The sequence below is a fragment of the Panthera leo genome, chromosome B1, assembly GCF_018350215.1.
Source record: "Panthera leo isolate Ple1 chromosome B1, P.leo_Ple1_pat1.1, whole genome shotgun sequence".
NCBI classification, from domain to species: Eukaryota; Metazoa; Chordata; class Mammalia; order Carnivora; family Felidae; genus Panthera; species Panthera leo.
In genome coordinates, this window is record NC_056682.1 from 143,071,284 (window position 1) to 143,093,166 (window position 21,883).

Consider the following 21,883-nt stretch of genomic DNA (forward strand, 5'->3'; position numbering starts at 1 on the left):
CTGCTTTCCTTCTAGATAGAAGAGCTCGAAAAGCAGTTAGTCCTTGCCAACTCTGAGCTAACTGAGGCACGGACAGAACGTGATCAGTTCAGTCAGGAATCAGGAAATTTGGACGATCAGCTTCAAAAGCTGTTGGTAAGACTATGCTCTAAATATGAATGAGATTAATTCTAGGAAGTTTCTCACCAAAATGTTTCATAAAACTGGTTTTATTTATAAAATTACAAATTTTACAAAACATTTGCGCATACATACACAACAGAATATCTTGACATTATTCAAGTTTTGAATATAAATGTTCTAAACTTTACCTATTTTGTTTTCCTTAAGCAGAACTGTTAAAGCTTATAAATTAGGTGAAGCTAGTCTTCAGTTGACCCATCTTTCAATTAGATAAATGTGTTCTACTAAACCGAGGTAGTATGGAGTGTTTGTTTTCAAGCCAAATAACATTCAAAACACAGACATGTGTGTACAGAACATTTGAATGGAAGTTGAGGTTAAAAAAAATTATTTTAAAGAAAGGAAATAGGATCCCAATAGTAGTGAAGCAACCTGTGCCCTCTGTCAGAGGTACTGTAGGGTAAGAAATTTAGGAAAGGAGATGTTTGGTATTCCTATATGTGATATTGGCAGTACAGTAGAATACACTTCTCACTCCCAGACCCCTCTGTAGGGTATAGTGCCCTCTGCTGGTGGAGCCATCCTTCATAGGCTGACACGGGGTTTGAGGAGCAAAACGTTAAAGGTAGAGCCGGCAGCTGTGTGTGACCAGCTCCAAACCTTGGGATAGTCCTTCACATCTTTCCCTCCTATTGCATGTGTCCCCAAGTCCTCAGATCTAATTTGAAAATCTTTCAGATTGTTTGAAAGACCTTGAAAACCCTCCCCTCCCCTTTTCATTCTTACCACCACTACCCCTTGGTTCAAGCCCCTCATTTAACCTGGAGCAGGGCAACGTCTCCTTACTAGGGTTCCTACCTCCAGTTTTCCCCCTCTTCAGTCTGGCCTGTAAAGTGCTGCCATACTCATCTTCTAAAATATCACTCTGATTATGTCATTATGACTCCAAAATTATTTTCCCCATAAAAGTCAGACTCTATCTATACCTTTCAAAACTGTTCATAATCTGGCCACAGCTTACCTTTCTGATCCTTTCTCTCTACATGCCCCCAGTACTCCAATCAAATCACACATCCACCTTTCCAGTCCCTTCTTCCTGATCTCTGCATTTCCAAGCTGGTCATAAGGTCCGACTCAAATGCCTTCTTGAAGAATTTTGATCTCCTCAGTGATTTCTTTCTGTTTTTGCTTAGCTGGGTCTCTCTTTTTAAATTATTTATTTTAGAGAGAGAGTGTGAGCGGGGGGGGGGGGGGAGGAAGAGAGAGAGGGGGTCAGAGGATCAGAGAGAGAGGGGCTCTGACAGCACAGAGCCCAAAATGGGGCTTGAACTCATGAACCAGGAGATCATGACCTGAGCTGAAGTCGGATGCTTAACTGAGCCACCAGGTGCCCTGCTTAGCTGTGTCTCTTTAATGACAAACCACTTCCAGTTTTTTGTGTCTGTGTCTTACTTTTTCCTTTGTCTTTGTTTCTCCCATTATATTGAGTGTTCGCTGTCAGTAAACACTATGTATTTTTTTTTAGCTGTGGAAGAGGAACAGAATTCTGTTCATAGCCAACTGCTACTCCCCTCTCAGTACCAAACACTGTTCTGCCATTTCTGAAGCAGTTAACCAAAGACTGTTGCTATTCTTTCAAGCTTTTGAACATTTCTTTATTACAGGAGCACACTTGGTGTGAGGCATAATGCCTTTGCTAGAAAACCCAAACCTTAAAAACAGGACGACTTGAAAAATCTACTGTGTTCTCCTTTTAGTTTTATACTATTTGGGGACTAGTCCATTGAGATTTACTTGTGATGCTAGAAATTACAAGTAAGCAAACTGCTACCATGTTCTTCTAGGAAATAGTTGTTCTTAAGCCATTAAAAAAAATAAGATTCCACAACCAGAGGCTTCTCAAATCATATAAAAATTCCAAAGATGATATAAGGAAAATAAGAGTTTTTCTTGAATTATTTAATACAAATCGGAGGACACACCTCACTTCTTGTAGGCTGATCTGCATAAAAGAGAGAAGGAGCTGAGTCTGGAGAAGGAGCAGAATAAGCGGCTGTGGGACCGGGACACGGGCAACAGCATCACCATTGACCACCTGCGGCGGGAGCTGGATGATAGGAACATGGAGTTGCAGCGCCTGGAAGCCCTCCTCAAGGCCATGAAGAGCGAGTGTCAGGGCCAGATGGAGCGGCAGGTCAGGCACAGCCCGGGATGGCTTCCCCAGGCTCTTCTCGGAAAAATGTGTGTTGGTAGAGCCTTAAAAAAAAAAAAGCATGGGCCTAGGAACAGCTCTGAAATAGAGCTATGGATTCTTTGAGCAAGTCATAAAAACCTGTTGCTTATTTCTATATTTTTGACCACTGATTAAATTAAAATGTTAAGCTTTATCTCCTTTTTGTTCATTGTTGACTAATGAAATTCCCATCCAGTTGCCTTTTTTTTTTTTAATTTTTTTTTAATGTTTATTTATTTTTGAGACAGAGAGAGACAGAGCATGAATGGGGGAGGGGCAGAGAGAGAGGGAGACACAGAATTGGAAGCGGGCTCCAGGCTCTGAGCCATCAGCCCAGAGCCTGACGCGGGGCTCAAACTCACGGACCGTGAGATCGTGACCTGAGCTGAAGTCGGACGCTCAACCAACTGAGCCACCCAGGCGCCCCCAGTTGCCTTTTTATTTTCACGTACACATTGGCAACCTAGTAGTTGCTTATTTCAGAAAAGCATCAAACCATTGGGACATCTAAGGAACAGCAGGGTTGAAGGTTTCCATCATGTTTTCTGGTTTTGGTTTTCCCCCAAACTGATTGGTGCGCGAGATGTATCAAGACTGATAGATGCACAAGATGGTTGCACTGCATTTCAGTGCAGCAGTAACAAAACGTTGACTGCTTTATTAACAGCACCATACCTTTGGTACCGAAGGGACATGGTTCCAGGGCCACTTATTGCCACAGAGACATAAAAAGCATCCCACAAAAGACTAAGTTCCCCCAAATGTGAAAGCAAACCAAAGAGACCAGTCTTGGCTTAAAATCCAGGCAAAGCCATTTTCCTACTCTTTGGCCCAAGCTGGGCAAGAAGAAAGGTGACAGGAGACACTGGGAGTTAGATTCTTAACTCTTTTCCAAACAAGACCTGAGAAGGTAAGTGCATGTTGCATACAAGCCGTTACTCACTTTTCCCTCAGGGGTGGAATTAAGGGGCACATTGGAGGGAAATCGTGAGGAAGGGCAGTTATCATCCTACCATGCTTCCCCCTATCGCCAGTGTTATCCTAAGTTAAATTGTTACAGAAAACATCCTCAGAGGAAACTTCCCAAGCTCCCACACTAGAAAGCCATTCTGGAGGAGCACTGTTACCTAATGAAGTTCTCTCCACCTTGGTCTCATTAACTGTATTTGGTCTGTGGCCTGTACAGAGTTCTGGCAGCAAAACGATTTGAGTTAGTCTAAGTAGATATTATCTGAGTCATGATTTCATGTTTGTGAGCTACCTTGTTACATCTCTTGAGGGTGCCTCTACCTATCTGCCCAAATCCATGAAATTTTCTTTAACAATCAGATGGCGGCAATTCAGGGAAAGAACGAAAGTCTAGAAAAAGTGTCCTCCCTGACTGCTCAGCTTGAATCCACCAAAGAGATGCTCCGAAAAGTGGTCGAAGAGTTGACCGCCAAGAAAATGACCCTGGAGAGCTCAGAGAGGACCGTTTCGGACCTGACAGCTTCCCTCCAGGAAAAAGAGAGAGCCATCGAGGCTACCAATTCGGAGATCACAAAGCTGCGCTCCCGGGTGGACTTGAAATTGCAGGAGCTACAGCACCTGAAGACGGAGGGAGATCACCTCAGAAACGTGCAGACGGAGTGTGAGGCCCTCAGGCTCCAGATGGCAGAGAAGGACAAGGTGATCGAGATTTTGCGACAGCAGATCGAAAACATGACACAGCTGGTTGGCCAGCATGGACGAACAGCTGGTGCCATGCAAGTGGAAAAGGCTCAGCTCGAAAAGGAGATCAATGATAGGAGACTGGAGCTACAGGAATTCAAGGTCTGTAGAGATTTTTTTGTGGCTTAGCTTCTGAAATAGCTTTCCCCTCATTAAGGAAGTTTGACTCAAGTCACTGAGGAGGGGCTCTGTGAAGAGGGCCTGTGAACCCTCTGAGCTTGTTTGAAACTAATTGTGTCTGAGTGCATCTGTGTGTTTTTGTGAGAAAGGATCCATACTTTTATTAGATTCCAGAAGGAGTGGGTGGCCCCAAACTGGTTCAGGACTACTGATACGAAAGAGAAAAAAACCCAGAAAATCCAGGTTCCTCATGAAGCCATTTCTGATCCCACAGTTTGAAGTATTTTCTCCCTCTTCAGACAGACCCATCTTTGAATCCCATCTCTCACCACTCAATGACTATAAAACACTGCATTGTTCACTAAATCTTGGCCTCCATATCTGTAAAAAAAAAGAACAGCTAACATATTTTGTAATATGAGTTTCAGTTGTGCAATATAGTGATTCAGCACTTCCATACATCACCCGATGCTCATCACACCAAGTGCCCTCCTTAATCCCCATCACCCGTTTAACCATCCCCCTCATCCACCTCCCCTCTGGTAACCATCAGTTTGTCCCCATACTTAAGAGTCTGTTCTTGCTTTGTCTTTCTCTCTCTCTCTTTTTCCCCCCTTTCTTTTGTCAGATTCCACATATGAGGGAAGTCAATATCTGTCTTTCTCTGACTGATTTATTTTGCTTAGTGTGTAATACTTTCTAGCTTCATCCATGTCATTGCAAAATGGCAAGATTTCATTCTTTTTATGTCTGAGTAATATTCCATTGTATGTATATTTCACATTTCTTTATCCATTCACCAATCGATAGACACTTGGGCTGTTTCCATAACTTGGCTATTGTAGATCATGCTTCTGTAAACTTCGGGGCACATGTATCCCTTTGAATTAGTATTTTTGTATTTTAATTTTTTGTTGTTGTTTATTTTGAGATAGAGCATGCGAGTGGGGAAGGGGCAGAGAGAGAGAGAATCCCAAGCAGGCTCTGCGCTGTCAACTCAGAGCTCAATGTGGGGCTCAAACTCACAAACCTTGAGATCATGACTTAGGTTGAAACCAAGAGTTGGACGCTTAACTGAGCCACCCAGGTGCCGCTAGTATTTTTGTTTTCTTTGGGTAAATACACAGTAGGGCAATTGCTCTATGTAGGGTGGTTCTATTTTTTTTTAACTTTTTGAGAAACTTCTGTCCTGTTTTCCACAGTGGCTGCACCAGTTTGCATTCCCAACAGTGCTTGGTGGCAGAAGTTGTGCATGTGCATTTTTAACCCACTTTAAAAGACTGGGATTTCTTCAACAGGTGTTGGCAAGGATGTGGAGAAAAAGGAACCCTCGTGCACTGTTGGTGGGAATGCAAACTGGTGCAGCCACTGTGGAAAACAGTATAGAAATTCTTCAAAAAGTTAAAAGTAGAACTACCCTATGATCCAGAAATCTTACTAATGAGTATTTACCCAAAGAATACAAAAACACTCATTCAAAGGGATACATCCATCCCTGTATTTATGGCAGCATCATAAATATATAAATAATACATATTGATGAATGGATAAAGAAAATGTGATATATACATACAATGGAATATTACTCAGCCATAAAAGGAACGAAATCTTGCCATTTGCAATGACACGGATGGAGCTAGAGAATATTATGCTAAACAAAATAAGTCAGAGAAAGACAAGTATTATATGCTTTCACCTATATGTAGAATTTAAGAAACAAAATGAGAAAGGGGGAAAAAAAGAGACATACAAAGCAAGAACAGACTCTTATGTAAGTAGAACAAACTGATGGTTACCAGAGGGGAGGTCAGTGGGTGATGGGTTAAATAGGTGGTGGGATTAAGGAGAGCACTTGTCATGATGAGCACTAGGTGTCATAGGCAAGTGTTGAATCACTATATTGTACACCTGAAACTAATACAATACTGTATGTTAACTAACTGAAATTAAAATTAAAAAAAAAAAAATTAAAAAAAAAGAAAGGGGTACCCAAGTGGCTCAGTTGGTTGAGCATCTGACTTCGACTCAGGTCATGATCACATGGTTTGTGAGTTTGAGCCCAAATTGGGCTCTCTGCTGTCAGAGCAGATCCTGCTTTGAATCCTCTGTCCCCCACTCTGCCCCTCCTCCACACACGTGCACTCTCTCTCGCAAAAATAAACATTAAAAAAAAGAAAGACAAAGAAAAGAACAAACAAAAGACCCCCAATAACTTTACTTGGTTACTAGAGGTTTAAATGAGAAAATATGTATCAAGGACTTAGCCTAATTCCAGGTCTACAGAAGATGTTTAGTAAATGTTCCCTTCCCCCATCCCATTCTCCTTCAGAACCTTATCGCTCTTTATCTCTATCTGTCATAACCTGGTCACATTCTCTGTTGCACTGAGTGGGTTTAAACAGCAGTGTCCCCTCATCCCCATAAGACAGCAGACTCTTCAAAGTAGGATACACATCTTTTTCATTTTTGTACCCCCTGCCCTGTATTTTTATGCATTACACCCAGCAGGTACTCAAATATATGATTGGATGAATTATTGTAAAATTTGATATCCCAAGCTTTACATCACCTGTATCTCTGACTTGGTAAGTAAAAGGAGACAAATCACATAAACCTTAGATGACTCAGTTTCCTCATTCTAAAAGTAGGGCCAATGATAGTTACTTAATCTTATGGAAATATACAGGCTCATTGCATAAAGAACTAGTCCTTAAGTTTTCTTGATTATAAAATTGTTTTGATTTCCTGGTGTTTAAGTTTTTACTTGATTATATCATGAGGATATTTTATGATGGTCAAATTCACCATGAAAGAGATTTATAAAGGCTTCTCAATGGCCAGTGTTTACAATGAAAACTTTAGATAGGTTTACAGACCTACTAGAGGAGAAAAGAAGATTGTTGTACCTTTTGTTAAGGAAAAAAGAGACTTGTACCCTATCATTGTTGAGTCTTATACCCTAAAAATTAAATTTAATCTTCACAAAAACCTAATGAGGTGGGCATGTTGTTATCGCATCTTAAAGATGTGGAAGCTGAGACAGAGAGACTCAATAACTTACCTGAGAGGAACACTACCTTGGGATTTGACCCTAGGCAGTCTATGAGTAAATATTATATAGGGCAGTGCTTCTCAGTCAGAACCAGAGTCACCTGGAGGGCTTGTTAAAACACAGACTGCTGAGCCCCACCCCAGGGTTTCTGATACAGTAGGTTTAGGATGAGGCCGGAGACTCGGTGTTTTTAGATACATTTCCAGAGAACACACATCACCTTCTAATATCAGAGTGGCCCCAGAGCAGCGTGGATCTCTGTGACCGCAGTGGCTCATGAAGACTTCATAGAGAAGCGGGGACTTGAAATAGGCAAAGAGGGGGAATGAGGTATTTCTAGGAAGGGGAAGTTCAGTGTGTGCTTCAGCCTAGAGATGGTGTGAGAGCCATTAAGGGTTTTGGATAGAGAGGAGGAGGTGACAGGACAAAGGCCATGTTGGGGTAGATTAACGGGGCAAAGTTTGGACAGAGAATTCAAAGATAGATCGGAGAGGGTGGAAACTAGTTTTCAGTTCCCAAACGTGGAGCAGGAGCAGCTTCAGGGAAATTCCTCCAGTGAGAAGAGCTTCACACAGGCACAGAGGATGTAGGTAGAAACCTGAGCTTTACTGCCACAACCATTTCCCTCCACAGCCCAAGCAGCAGAAGGGAGGGGAATCCGAGCCCCAGAACATATGGTTTCTCTCACCTCTTCAGGCTGGGTCCTGCACACGCTGACAGCACAGAACCAGGATGAGCTGCGGGCCCTCAAAGCCGGATCCTTTCTGAAAAGGCTAAGAAAGGACTGAAAGTCCATCAGCTGATTCCATGAGGTGGAACAGGGTAGCATATGCCCAATACATGTGATGCCTCAGGCTGTCCCAGGGATTGTGCAGTGAGAGAGGCCTGTGCTCTCCACCAGTCCTTTCTGAAGCAGCTGGAAGCCTGTTACCTGTTTACATTGCAAACACAGCATTGGCCTCTACGTTGAAACTGCTACTGTACAAACTGCATTAGCTAATATTATATTTCTGGACGACAGGTCTTACTTTGGGGGAACAATCTGGTGACCAAAAAGTAAGTTTGGTTTTTTTTTGAACGGTGTTAACTTGGAAGGATCTAAGCCTGCTCTGTCCACTAGAAATTACATGAGCCACATATAGAATTTTTAAATTTTTTAGTAGACACTTGAAAAGAAACAGATGAAAGGACTTTTATTTAACCAATATATGTCAAATATGGTGATATTTTTATATTGCGATCAATGTAACAAATTATTGAGGTATTTTACATTGTCTTTTAATATGAAGTCCTTGAAATCCAGTGCGTTTTCCACTTGTAGCACATCTCCCCTTAGATTAGCTACATTTCAGGTGCTCAATGGTCACATGTGGGTATTGCAGACCTAGGTCCTGGTAAGGGGGTTTCATCCTAGGAAGGCTTACCAATACAGAGACCAGTTAAGAGGCAGTCCTAGGAATCCACATGAGAGGCGAGGATAATCCGCATTGCCTAGGGAAGGATTTGGAGAACAGTTGAGTATAAGGGGTTAGGAGAAAGGGACAGACGTAGCAGACTTTGAGATTTCAAACTTCAGTGCCTGACTCAGAGTAGGCGGTGCCCCTACAGAAGGATGGGGAAGAAGTCCAGAGAAAAAGCCTTCTGTAAGAAATAGGAGTGGTTTGGTCAGAGTTTGCAGAGGCATACCAAGCTGGGAACTTCTGACAGCTGGAAATGCAAAATCAGACTTTCCATATCGCTGTTACCTGTTTCACCCAAGGACCAGATCCAGCCACCACCTCACTCACTTGCTCTTGCAACTGCCTACTCATTGGTCTCCCTGCTTCCCCTACTACCTCCACCCCCCACTACTGTTTATGCTTCACACAGGAACCAGAATCCTGTTTTAAAGCGTTACATCACTCCCATGCTCAAAACTGTCCAACAGCTTCTTATCTCACTCAGAATGAACTCTCACATCCTTACACTGCCTCTAGGGTCAGTCTTACCCACGGCTCCCTCCCTGACTTCATCTCCAACTCCTTTTTTCCCCCATGCTCAGTCCACTCCAGTGTAGAGCAGGAGAAATCCTTCTCCTTCTGTCTTTCTGAATTTTCGGTTGAACCCCTGAAACCAAGGCAGATCAACAAGAAAAGAACAAACGGAAGTTTATTAATACATATATCTCATATATACAAGGGAGAAGCCCAGGGAAATAAGTAACTCAGAGGTGGCTTGGAATTCAGTCTTAGGGGCACTTGGGTGGCTCAGTCAGTGAAGCATCCAACTCTTGATCTCAGCGTGTTTTTTTTTTTAATGTTTATTTTTGAGAGAGAGAGAGAGCACACAAGTGAGGGAGGGGCAGAGAGAGAGAGAGGGAGACACAGAGTCTGAAGTAGGCTCTGAGCCCCAGGCTCCAGGCTGTCAGTTCAGGTTCCGACATAGGGCTCAAACCCACGAACCATGCGACCATGACCTGAGCTGAAGTTGGACCAACTGAGGCACCCAGGCACCCTTCAGCTCGGGTCTTGAGCTCATAGTCTTGAGACTATGTTAGGCTCTGCATTGTGTGTGAAGCCTACTTAAAACAAAAACAAAAACAAACAAACAAAAAGATTTCAGGCTTAAATACTTAAATATCATCTTTAGCTAAAACAAAGAAGGAGGTGAGAGAGGCAAGTTTTGGGAAGGTGATCAGGAGAACTATGGAGAACAGGGATGAGGTTTGTTTTGCAGATTTAAACTGTGCCTTCCCCATTGATAAGATTCTCTTATAATTTAGAGTCATCCTTTCTTTTGTGGTTCACAGAGGGAGACACCCTTACAAATGGAGACTTCCTTTGTAAATAGAAATATCCCTTAAAGGGCAATTTCTCTGTTTTCAGACCTTCTCCCATGTCTGCTGTTTCTCAAAATAATCAGCTTGAAATAATCTTTATGACAAAGAAACATGTTTGGGGTGGCAGATTCCAGTCTCCCCCCACCAGCCATTCTGATGGCTGTGCTGTTTCCTGAACACATTCCCCGAGCCTAGAGCTGTCCCCAAGCCTGTAACATGGGTTGCTCCTTCACCTCCCTCTTTGAGGTTTCTGCTCATCAGAGAGGGTCAGGGTCCCCAAGACTACCCCCAGGTTCAAACATTGGCTAGGAGGACTCCCGGGACTCAGCATAGAGTTGTGCCCATGGGTACAGTTTATTACAGTGAAAGAATAGAAGGTAAAATCAGCAAAGGGAAAAGGTACATGGGAGGAAAGTAGGCCCAGGCTTCCAAAACTCCTCTCTGGCAGAGTCCGTGCAGGATGTACTTGACTCCTCCAGCAATGAGCTGTGACAGCACACACGTCAAATACTGCTAAGGAAGCTCATTGCAGACTCAGTCCCCAGGGTTTTTATACTGGGGACTGGTCACACAGACACCCGTTGCCTGGCAAGTATTCCAGTCCTTCAGAAGGAAAGCAGGTATTCAGCATAAATAATTTTGTCTGCAGAAATGGTTTAGGCACAGTGAGCTACTCTTACAGTTTGAGTGGGGGACACTCTCCTAAATCCAAGTCCCCAGATACCAGCCAGGGGCCAGCCTTGTTGCAGGCTTTAATAAGAATAGCAGTTGGGCGCTTTTCTACCTGCCAACTTATCTCTTACGTGCAGAGCTCCTCCCCTGCATTCATTCTCTACCCCCTCACCTTCTTTTATTCTTTTTTTAAGTCACTTATTATTACACTATTAAATATTTGTTATCCTCTGCCTCCTCTGACTGGAATGTAAGCCCCGTGGGGACAAGGACATTGTTTGTTTTACTTCCTGTGTTTCAAGACTGGGACAGGGCAAGGCTAGTGAGGCTCCTAGGACACAGAACTCAGGGAGGCAAGTGAGGCCTCACCCCAGAACCTGCCCTGCTGCTCTGTCCCCAACATGTAAAATAGTTCCTGCCACAAAGTAGGTGCTCAGTACGTTTGTTTTTTGTTTTTTTTTTAATGGGAGAAAAAAAAAAAAAGGAACATCTGAGTGGCTCAAACACCTGACTCGATCTCGGCTTAGGTAACGATCTCACACAGTTCAGTTCATGAGATTGAGCCCCAAGCGGGACTCTGTGCTGACAGAGAGGAGCCTGCTTGGGATTCTCTCTCTACCTCTGTCTCTGCCCCCACCCCAAGTGCACGCGTGCACACTCTCTCTCGCTGTCTCAAAATAAATAAACTTAAAAAAAATAGGGATAAGAATAATGAAGGAGCTACAGCAAATGATACTGGAGATTGACACCTAAGGTTAAAAGGAAGGTAAAATATTCCTTTTGTTTTCCCATTTACTGTTGAGGTTTTATAATAAAATAGAAATTTAATATTGTAGGAAAGAGGGAAAAGATAGTAAACATAGATAAGATACTAATACAATGTCAATTATAAGTACATCTACATAATTTTTTTTCTTACTCTGTCCTTTGTATTTGTCCCTATGTTTAGATTTTAAAAGATAAAAAAGATGCAAAGATACGGGAACTTGAGGCCCGAGTGAGTGACCTGGAGCTGGAAAAGGTGAAGCTGGTGAATGCAGGCTCTGAGCGGCTCCGTGCAGTGAAGGACATCAGGCAGGAGAGGGACCAGTTATTAAATGAGGTGAAGACCAGCAGGAACGAGTTGCACAGTCTTTCAGGTACGTTCCTTCGGTTCGCCGTCTACTGACCGCTCAGAGCGCTGCCCTTGAGGTCCAGCATGGGCGCCAAGACTGCTGCAGGAGGGTGGCCGCGCCTCCCACGTCACCAACAGGGATAATTATGCTGCCCAGAAGTCTTGACGCCTCTCCTAGCAGAGCTCCTGTATCTTGCACTCATTAACTGTAAACATTAGTCACCTCTCAGAGTCCAGGAAATTCTTCACTGCGTTTTCAAGAAAAGGGGGAAGGAAGTGGAAACCTTGAGTCCTTTGAGTCAAATACCTTGATCAGAAGTTTCATAATGAAGCAACATATGTAACAGACTTGGCATAGATTTCTGGAAAGGAGAAATCTAAGGTCTTAAATTTAAAACCAAAACACTCCTAGTTCACAATTAGTGTGATACAGGTATCATTTACTTCACACACACACACACACACACACACACACACACACACGCAGAGTCCATGATTCCTGAGCATGTACTAGGCCAGATACTGAGATAGGCCTTAGAAACACAACAGGGGGGACCCCGGCTAGTTGGGAGCCAGACCTCTATAGAACGGGTTAGTACAGCAGATGAGGATCAGTGTGCTGGGTACAGAAGGGAAGAGTATAGAAAGTCTCCTATAGGACTCAAACCTCCTCTGCTGAGTCTGAAGGAAGCACTGCGATTTGGCAGGTAAAAAAGAAGTAGAAGGGCAACCCAGGTGGAGAGAACATTATGGGCTAAAGCATGAGGCATGAAATAACAATATGACCTCAGAAGTAGTTGAGTATTTGAGGCACGAAGGCTAAGATATGAGGCAGAGTAGATAGGCAGAGCCAGACAGTGTGGAACCAGCAGAAGACATTAAGCAGGAGATTATTGCCATCTAACTTATATTTTGGAAGGACAGTGTCAGCAGGTAGAGAAAGGCCAGGGGCCAGCCAGCCCAAGAGGATCTTGCAATGGCCCCAGGAGCTATGAGAACTTGAACCAAGGCAGTGGCGGTGAGAATGAGAGGAAGGATTAGAGTATTTTGGCAGTTGAACAGCAGTACTTAGTGATTAGAGGGGTTATGTGTGGCCTTCAGGTTGTAGGTCTGTGTTACTGGGAGAACGATGGTACCAACAGTTGAGAGAGGGAAGCTGTTAGAGGGGCAGGCTTAAGGGCCAGAGGATGATACATAGCCAGCATGAGCTGGTTGGTGTGGGTGGTGCTAGGACATCCACGTAGAAATGTGTGGGGAGACAGATTTCAGCAAAGAGGTCTTGGCTCTGCCTGTTCCCTCTGTATATAAATCTAGCATATATAAATATATAAAAAGGTGTGTTTGTGTGTGTGTTCTTGTGTATAAATGATGAATGTGTGCCAGGTCTTTTAATAGTTACTAGAGATAAAAAGTCAGAGGGGTGCCTGGATGGCTCAGTCAGTTAAACATCCAACTCTTGATTTTGGCTCAGGCCGTGGTCTCACAGTTCTGAGACGGAGCTCGGCATCTGCACCAACAGTGTAGAGCCTGCTTGAGATTCTCTCTCTCCCTCTCTCTCTCTCTGCCCCTCCCCTGCTCGTGCTCCGATTTGCATACCCACATGCTCGCTTGCTCTCTCTCTCTCTCTCTCTCTCTCTCTGCATCTCTCAAAATAAACATTGAAAGAAAAAAGCTAGAACACAAAGCAACCTCAGGTTACTGATCACATCATGGAGATTCACCTGCCTACAAATGGTGGTGAGATCCTTTGTGGTGGGTACAACCATCCAAGAAAGTTTAAGATGCAATTGATGTGAGCCAATTACACTGGCTGGAAAAAGCCATGAATAGTAAGCGGGTAGAGAAGGAGGGAAATGTGTATGTACATCTAATTTCTATAACAAATGGTGATGGAGCTAGATGAAGTCTCTTCTGGCTCTAAAATTCTGTGATCATCAATCACAAATAAAACATACTTCATCCAGTGGGGTAGAAAAAAGTAACCTTCTATAATTATCACACTGTACAGAGGACTATGAAGTCTTAAAAAGGAATTTTCGAAACAAAACTGAAGAGATGGAAGCTACTACAAATAAACTGAAAATGCAATTAAAATCTGCACAGTCTGAACTCGAACAAACAAGAAATACGTTAAAGTCGATGGAAGGATCCGATGGTCATGGTATGCTCTATTAGATTTTATTCTTCTGTTTTTAATTCCATTGGTCTAGATTTATTATAACACAAACCTGGATGCATTGCCTGGCACCTTTCCCGGGTCCCGGTGCACAGTGACAGGCACCAACGATGGGTGTTAGCAGTCGTTCTACTCGGGGGTTTTGGGGGAAAATGCTGTGTGCTTAATTTAAGCCCTGAAGTATCTGAATCTTTCTTTTCCTGTGGCTGTTTTAGTAATCTCTAATAGATCTCAATGTCTATAAATGCCAATTACTTTTAAGGAAGTGTTGATAAAAATACACGTCACCAATAATTTTCATTCAACCCCTTATTTTTCACATGTTCATTACCAACATAAACTATAAATTTGTGGTTAATTGTCAGTTCCTGATTCCTTTTCTGCGATATAAACGGGATGAACCCTGGGAATTGAACGGCTGGCATGAGTGGTCCCTTTCACCCCTTGGACCTGTTCCCTTTGTCCCTTGCTGCCTGTATTAATTCTGAGAGAGAAGGTTATCTCCTGTTTTATATCATTATTATTAGTGTTGGTATGGCTATATTAGCTGACTGTAAGAATAAGTAAGTCCTATATTTTTTATCTCTCAACATTTTTTAGTGTCAAAGATTTATTTTTGTGCCTGCTTCAGCAGCACATACATTAAAACTAGAATGATACAGAGAAGATGATCATAATCCCTGTCCAGAGACCGAATGCATGTTCTCGAAGTGTTCTGTATTTTGTGTAGTCCTTAAAGGTTCATCTCTTTCTTGCTTGGTGTTAACCAGCAAGCAAATGGTGGGGTTTGGAGAAGTCGCTCAGGAGGCCCATTTGGGGGTCCGTTCCCTTCCCCCACCACCAGAGAGAGCCCTCTCTTCAGTGCCCTGCTGGCATCTCCACAACAGCCCCAGTCATATTACAATGATTCAATTCACTCAGTAATCCTGTTTTTTGCATTCAAATGTTAATTTTTATTGATTAAATTATCTTAAAAGAGATTTAAGAAAACAAGCTTGAAGGCCAACCTTGATCCACTTAATCAGACCAGAGTTCTTCAGAGTGCTTGAATTAGGTGAGTGGTGAGCAAATGATGTCAGACTGCTGCTCTGTTAATAGATCGATGTGCCATGCCTGATGAGCCCTGTTTCAACAGTTTCGCTATAGCAACTACTCCTTAGCAAGAAGTGAGACCTTTTATCCTCTCTGATGGTTTTTTTAAAGAATGGTACATTTTTTGGGTACCTGGGTGGCTCAGTCGTTTATGTGACCGACTCTTGATTTCAGCTCAGGTGATGATCTCCCTGTTTGTGGGTTCGAGCCCCAGGTCAGGCTCTGTGCTGACAGCCTGGAGCCTGCTTCAGATTCTCTCTTCCTCTCCCTTTCCCTCTCCCTCTCCCTCTCAGTCTCCCTCTCTCACTCTTTTTCTCCCTCCCCTTCTCCCCCTGCCTCAAAAATACGTAAATATTTTTAAAAATTAAAAAAAAAAGAAGAATGATACATTTTCTCTTTGCCTTTTAACCTCTAAGCTGTATCTGGACCTGACTCAACTCAAAGCCAGTGGCATTTTCAAATCTCTTTCCTGTAGGAAACAACACTGGGTCTCTGGTTTTGAATTTCCAAGCAAGGATGAGCTTCATATGTCTTTTCAATGGTCTCCCATATCTGAAGTATTCAGTGCCTACTACCTGCCCTGAACATTCTCACCCCATCACCAGTTTTACTAAAATAATTCCGTATGTGCTAATGCTGCCAATTTTACTATTGAAATAGTAGTGAGTTCCAAGCACATGCAATAGCCATGAGAATGAAAATTGAATGGTTTGTGGTATCATTGGAATCTTTAAAAAGATCACTTAATAATAGAAGTCTTACACAATCACTTATGATATTTTTATAGGATATCATATGAAAAAAATAAATAATAGATGTCTTTTGTGGGGTTTTTTTGTTTCTTTGTTTTTTTTAAGTAGACTCTACACCCAACGTGGAGTCCAGTGCAGGGCTTGAGCTCACGACCGTGAGATCAAGACCTGAGCTGAGATCAGAAGTCAGACGCTTAACCTACTGAGCCACCCAGGCACCCCATTTGTGGTATTTTAAATATGAATTTCTAGAAAATTCTACATTGTTCAGTATACAACTATTGTTATGTATATATGTTCGATATGTGTAAGTATGAATTTGATCAGTATTATATAACCATTGGAGATACAGCAAATTATCATGGTCAGTGAAATTAATACCAGTAGCAAGGAAATCACAAAATAATCATTCTCAATTCAAAATCTCTCTGTAATTGCTGAAAATTGTTATATCCCAATATTGTGAAGTCTGAAGGTTTGTTTTGTTTTTTCCCGTGATCAGTCTCTTGAAACTGTCCAAGTGCCTTGGAGAATCTTGTCACCTTCTCATAGTGTTTAACCATCAATTTATAGTAGCCTCCCCAAATTTAGACACTAAAAACTAAGGCCGTTTATTTTCTTTTTCCCCCCAGCTATGAAAGTGGCAATGGGGATGCAAAAGCAAATCACGGCTAAAAGAGGTCAGATAGATGCCCTTCAAAGCAAGATACAGTTTTTGGAAGAGGCAATGACAACTGCAAATAAGGTGAGTCCCTGTGCTCAGAATGAGGGAAGCCAGTGTGTTCACTCTTTAATATACTGCAGGCAGGATAAGACATAGCAGAGTTACCAAGTAAAATGGAGAAAAGAGTTTATTTCTGACTGAGAGAGTGAGGGGAAAGTTCCTGAAGGAACATTTGAGTAGGATCTTTTTTTTTTTAATTGTTTTTAATGTTTATGTATTTTTGAGAGATGAGACAGAACGCAAGCAAGGGAAGGGCAGAGAGAGAGGGAGACAGAATCAGAAGCAGGCTCCAGGCTCTGAGCTGTCAGCACAGAGTCCAACACAGGGCTCAAACTCGTGGACTGTGTGAGATCACACCTGAGCTGAAGTCAGACACTTAACTGACTGAGCCACTCAGGTGCCTCTGAGTAGGACCTTGAAGGAGCTAGTATTTTAAATGCAGAAAATGGACAAAAGGACATTCCTGGTAGAGACAGGGAACGACTATTAACAAAGCATGGGCAGTTCTGCTATAATGTGACACGTGTGTCTACAAAATTGTGCAGAAAAGGCCACGGGGGTTATGAGAACAATGGGATTAGGAGTACCTCACTAACAAATTTCATCAATAACACACGAAAAGTAGGGACCTAATGAAAAGTGGTGGTGCAGTTTTACATGTGTTAAATGGCTAAGAAATACATAAATACTACAATAAATATGGTCCTTTATCTTGAAAAAGACCTGAAGTCTGCTTGTAGAAGTGTGCATCAAAGGGCTGCAGCTTGTGAGTTACTATGAGGGGGTAGAAGGGAGGTTTTTTGTGACACCAGATGTGCACGGATGTGACTCAGAACACAAGATAAACTGAGGTAGTAGCAGATTGGTGTTTGAGGAGCATGCATGTGTGCTTTTTGTGTATTCCCACACAGCTCTGTTTAGCCGGGTGCAGTTTTGTGTTGACTTAGTATTTCTTATAAGTGCAACTGTGCATAGTAAGTGTGAAACTTATGTTGTGCTCAAATGTTCCCTGATAGTTCAATCACTTTGGAACAAATCAACATTTGTAAAAGCAGGGTTTGTGAGCACTGGCTGTAGTGGGGGTGAAGAGGTATGTAGCGTATGTAGAAAGTGAGCGTGGGTCAGGCATTTGCTCTTCCCAGACCCAAAATGAACCTTTTTATCTTTTTTATTATTTTTTTTTAATTAAAAATATTTTTAATGCATGTTTGGATTCAGTAAGTCCAGGAGTGGAGGAGCAAGGGATTCTGCATTTCTTTGTTTTTTTAAATTATTTATTTATTTTTTAATTTACATCCAAGTTAGTTAACATGTAATGCAACAATGATTTCAGGAGCAGATTCCTTAATGCCCCTTACCCATTTAGCCCATCCCCCCTCCCACCACCCCTCCAGCAACCCTCTGTTTGTTCACTATATTTAAATTTTTCTTATATTTTGTCCCCTTCCCTGCCAAAATGAGCTTTTTAAAAATGAGCTACCCTTGGGGCACCTGAGTGACTCAGTCAGTTAAGAGTCTGACTTCGGTTCAAGTCATGATCTCGCAGTTCACGAGTTCGAACCCCGCATCAGTCTCTGTGCTGACAGCTCAGAGCCTGGAGCCTACTTTGGATTCTGTGTCTCCCTCTCTCTCTGCCACTCCTCTGCTCTCTTATAAAAATAAGAGAGTACATGGTGACATGATTCTAATAGCTCCCAGCTCCAACTCAGAACAATTAAGTGACATATGAATTGAACTATAGTTCAGATCTTTATATTAGTTTTATATTTCCCTCACATCTGAGCATCTACATCAACATATTATTTCTGATAATTTTTTTCCTCTATAATTATAGGAAAAGCATTTTTTAAAAGAAGAGAAGAATAAATTAAGCCAGGAATTGAGTACTGTTGCAACAGAAAAAAACAAGATGGCTGGAGAACTGGAAGTCCTGAGATCGCAGGAGCGCCGTTTGAAAGAAAAAGTTGCTAATATGGAAGTTGCTCTTGATAAGGTAGTTACTAAGTGTGTAAAGTAATCATCAACTAAATAGCTATTAACTGAGGAGACATGTTCTGAATAAAAGCTCCATGCTGATAGGAACCAAATCTCTACTAGATCCCAGTCACCTAGCACAAGGAAAAACCATAGCCTATAGAGTAGAGAAGGCTCTTCTAAGCTTTAAAGCACAGTTATACTGTGTACTTTTTACAAAATTCTTTTTGAGGCTAACTCAGTCACAGGAGCAGTAAGATACAAGATGCAAGATACACCTGGGGTCCTCACTGGACTGAATAAATAAATATGTCTTCAATCTAACTTACTGCCACAAAATGACTTGAACACTAGGTAGAATACAGTCTGTTAATATCAGTAAAATGCTAACATAATGCTAATGTCTGGCATTCATTGGAGTCCAGAAAATGCTGGTAGAAAACACAACTCAGGGGACACCTAGGTGGCTCAGTTGGTTAAGCATCAGCTCGGGGCATGATCTCATGGTTTGTGAGTTCAAGTCTTGCAATGGGTGAGCTCAAGCCCCATTTGGGTGAGCACGAGCCCCACTTCAGGTAAAAAAAAACAAAAAAACATTAGCCCTGCTTCTCTCTCTCTCTCTCTCTCTCTCTCTCTCTCTCTCTCTCTCTCTCAAAAAAAAAAAAAAAAAAAAAAAAAAAAAAAAAAAAACCACCAAGAATGAGAAGGGTTAGTGACATTGTGTTTGTTATTGCAATGTATCATAAAGGCATAAATCTTACTTGTGAGAACTCTGGAAGGCAAAAATATACCCAAACTAGTCCTGATTATTAAGAAATCCAGAGCTTTTATGGTTAGGTAAAATGACCTGTGAACCCACCTATGCCAGCTTTGATCTTAAAACATGGTATGTTGATTTAATGAATTCCAGTTGTGGTCATTTTTTTACATTACTAAAGCGATTTGCTTATTCCATCCTTAGTTCATTCTTACTAAATGCTACATAGATACCAGGGATACAGAGGATAAAGGCATGGCCTCCAGTTCTAAGTTTAATGAACAAAACTGATAAGTAGATAAATGCAAGTTAGTGTGGGGGGGTTCCCTTGAAGAGATGGCAACTCTGTATTTATAGGTTAACAAAACAGAATTGTGTAGAGAATGGAAGACAAACCACATGTGGTTGTTTGATTGTAGGCATCTTTGCAGTTTGCAGAATGTCAAGATATCATACAGCGTCAGGAACAAGAATCTGTGCGCCTAAAACTTCAACACACTTTGGATGTAAAAGTAAGGCCTTTTTTCCATCAGAAATAGCTCAAGTGAAATTAATGCCATTCTTTGATATACTTTTATATTTACTTCATGTACCTTGGACACAGTCAAGTGTACTTCAACATTATCTGATACTAGCAGTTCTAAAATCTGCATAAACATCATTACATCTATACCTGTCCTCTTCCTATAGTAACAAATTGAAACACTGTACTCTCTGCTAAGTTTATAAAAGAGGCAAACACCTTCTTCAGGTATGCCATGGGGATACCTGAAGGAAGAATTTTCCACACAGAAGGGGGTCAAGCAAGTGCAGAGGTCCAAAGTGTGAGTGTGCTCAGCCTGTTTGGAGAATAGCAAAAATGATTTAATCTGCATCACCAAAACATGTGTCCTTTAAAAACAGTGCATTTTCCACTGAAATTTATGTCTGCTTTCCAAGTTGCAGACATACGTTAAAGTGTCCATAATGGATACTTTTGCGGGCTGGAGCACGCGATAGTTGTAGAGGACCTTTCTCAGTAGTATGCCCCAACTAGCGTAGAGTCTTTGGCAAAAGTTAGAAACCAGCTAAGTAGCGTACCATCCGAGGTGTTTTCACATCTCAAATGCCTCTTTCAAAATCAGCAGTGTGAAGGCATCTTCTTAGCATATGCTTAGTCCTCAAAGAGTGACTCAGAATCATCTTGCTTTATAGATGTTCAACATGTAAAATTGAAATTATGTTTGTGAAATACGTTTTGATTTCACAATTGTAGGTGTAGGTGGACAATTATTTTGCTCACATCTATATTGTTTTCTAGGAACTTCAGGGCCCTGGATACACCTCAAATACTTCTGTGAAGCCACGCCTTCTACAGCCATCCTCAGCCAACCGTTCCCATTCTAATGTACCGTCATCCCAGTCCACAGCCAGCTTCCTGTCTCATGTAAGCACCTAGTCTCATAATCCATGATGCAATTGACCTAATATGTAAGTAATTTTAAATGGAGAAAATTTCATTTAAAAATATATCTATAGTTATGACATTTTCAATTACTGGATTTTAGATTTATACATACCAGATGAATGAAAACATTTACTTCACTATTTGGTGTTTCCCCTGGGGAAAACATGAATTATTCAGTAGGATTAATGTTAACAATAATTGAGTCTTTTTAAGTTTTCATTTTAATTCCAGTTAGTTAACTAATATACAGGGTTATATTAGTTTCAGGTGTACACTATAGTGATTCAACAATTCCATACATCACTCAGTGCTCATCATGACAAGTGCACTCCTTACGCCCCCTCACCTATAAAACCCATCCCTCACCCCCTTCCCTCTGGTAATCATCAGTTTGTTCTCCATTGTTAACAGTCTGTTTCCTGATTTGCTTCTTTCTTTCTTTTTTTTTCCTTTCATTTGTTTATCTTGTTTCTTAAATGCCACATATGAGTGAAATCATATGATATCTGTCTTTCTCTGATGGGCTTATTTCACTTAGCATTATACTTTTTAGCTCTATCTATATCATTGCAAATGGCAAGATTTCATTCTTTTTTATGGATGAAGTAATATTCCATTGTATAATACACCACATCTTTTTTTTTTTTTATCAGTTCATCATTTGATGGACATTTGGGCTGCTTCTGTATCTTGGCTATTGTAAATAATGCTGTTCTAAACATAGGGGTTTCTGTCTCCCCTTGTATTAGTGTTTTTGTATTCTTTGGGTAAATACTGAGTAGTACGATTACTGGATTATACAGTAGTTCTGTTTTTAACTTTTTGAGGAACCTCCGTACTGTTTTCCAGAGTGGCTGCACCAGTTTGCATTCCCACCAAACAGACTGGTCATCTGTATGTCTTTGGAGAAATGTCTGTTAATGTCTTCTGCCCATTTTTTCATTAGATTATTCATTTGGGAGGTGTTGAGTTTGATAAATTCTTTATAGATTTTGAATACTAACCCTCTATCAGATATGTCATTTGCAAATATCTTCTCCCATTCTGCAGGTTGCCTTTTAGTTTTGTTGATTGTTTCCTTCACTGTACAGAAGTTTTTATTTCAATGAAGTCTCAATA

The 21,883-nt window shown here is 41.5% G+C and overlaps 1 protein-coding gene and 1 non-coding gene across 14 annotated transcripts in view; both read left to right on the forward strand.

Moving 5' to 3' along the window:
- The window catches only part of CCDC158 (coiled-coil domain containing 158), a 102,160-nt gene that overhangs the window by 33,735 nt on the left and 46,542 nt on the right, over positions 1 to 21,883 (forward strand). For 11 of the 13 annotated variants that reach the window (XM_042936146.1, XM_042936155.1, XM_042936153.1 and 8 more), the window contains 9 exons: positions 16 to 135; positions 2,120 to 2,317; positions 3,686 to 4,168; positions 11,678 to 11,867; positions 13,851 to 14,003; positions 16,495 to 16,607; positions 18,421 to 18,579; positions 19,737 to 19,829; positions 20,618 to 20,743. In XM_042936146.1, coding sequence (XP_042792080.1) covers positions 16 to 135; positions 2,120 to 2,317; positions 3,686 to 4,168; positions 11,678 to 11,867; positions 13,851 to 14,003; positions 16,495 to 16,607; positions 18,421 to 18,579; positions 19,737 to 19,829; positions 20,618 to 20,743 — 1,635 coding nt within the window. The remainder of the gene's footprint in view (positions 1 to 15; positions 136 to 2,119; positions 2,318 to 3,685; positions 4,169 to 11,677; positions 11,868 to 13,850; positions 14,004 to 16,494; positions 16,608 to 18,420; positions 18,580 to 19,736; positions 19,830 to 20,617; positions 20,744 to 21,883) is intronic. The other 2 variants (XM_042936150.1, XM_042936156.1) reach the window with 2 other exon arrangements.
- On the forward strand, positions 14,637 to 14,743 carry LOC122218829. The gene has a single exon (XR_006202141.1). It is a non-coding gene; the product is annotated as a U6 spliceosomal RNA (small nuclear RNA).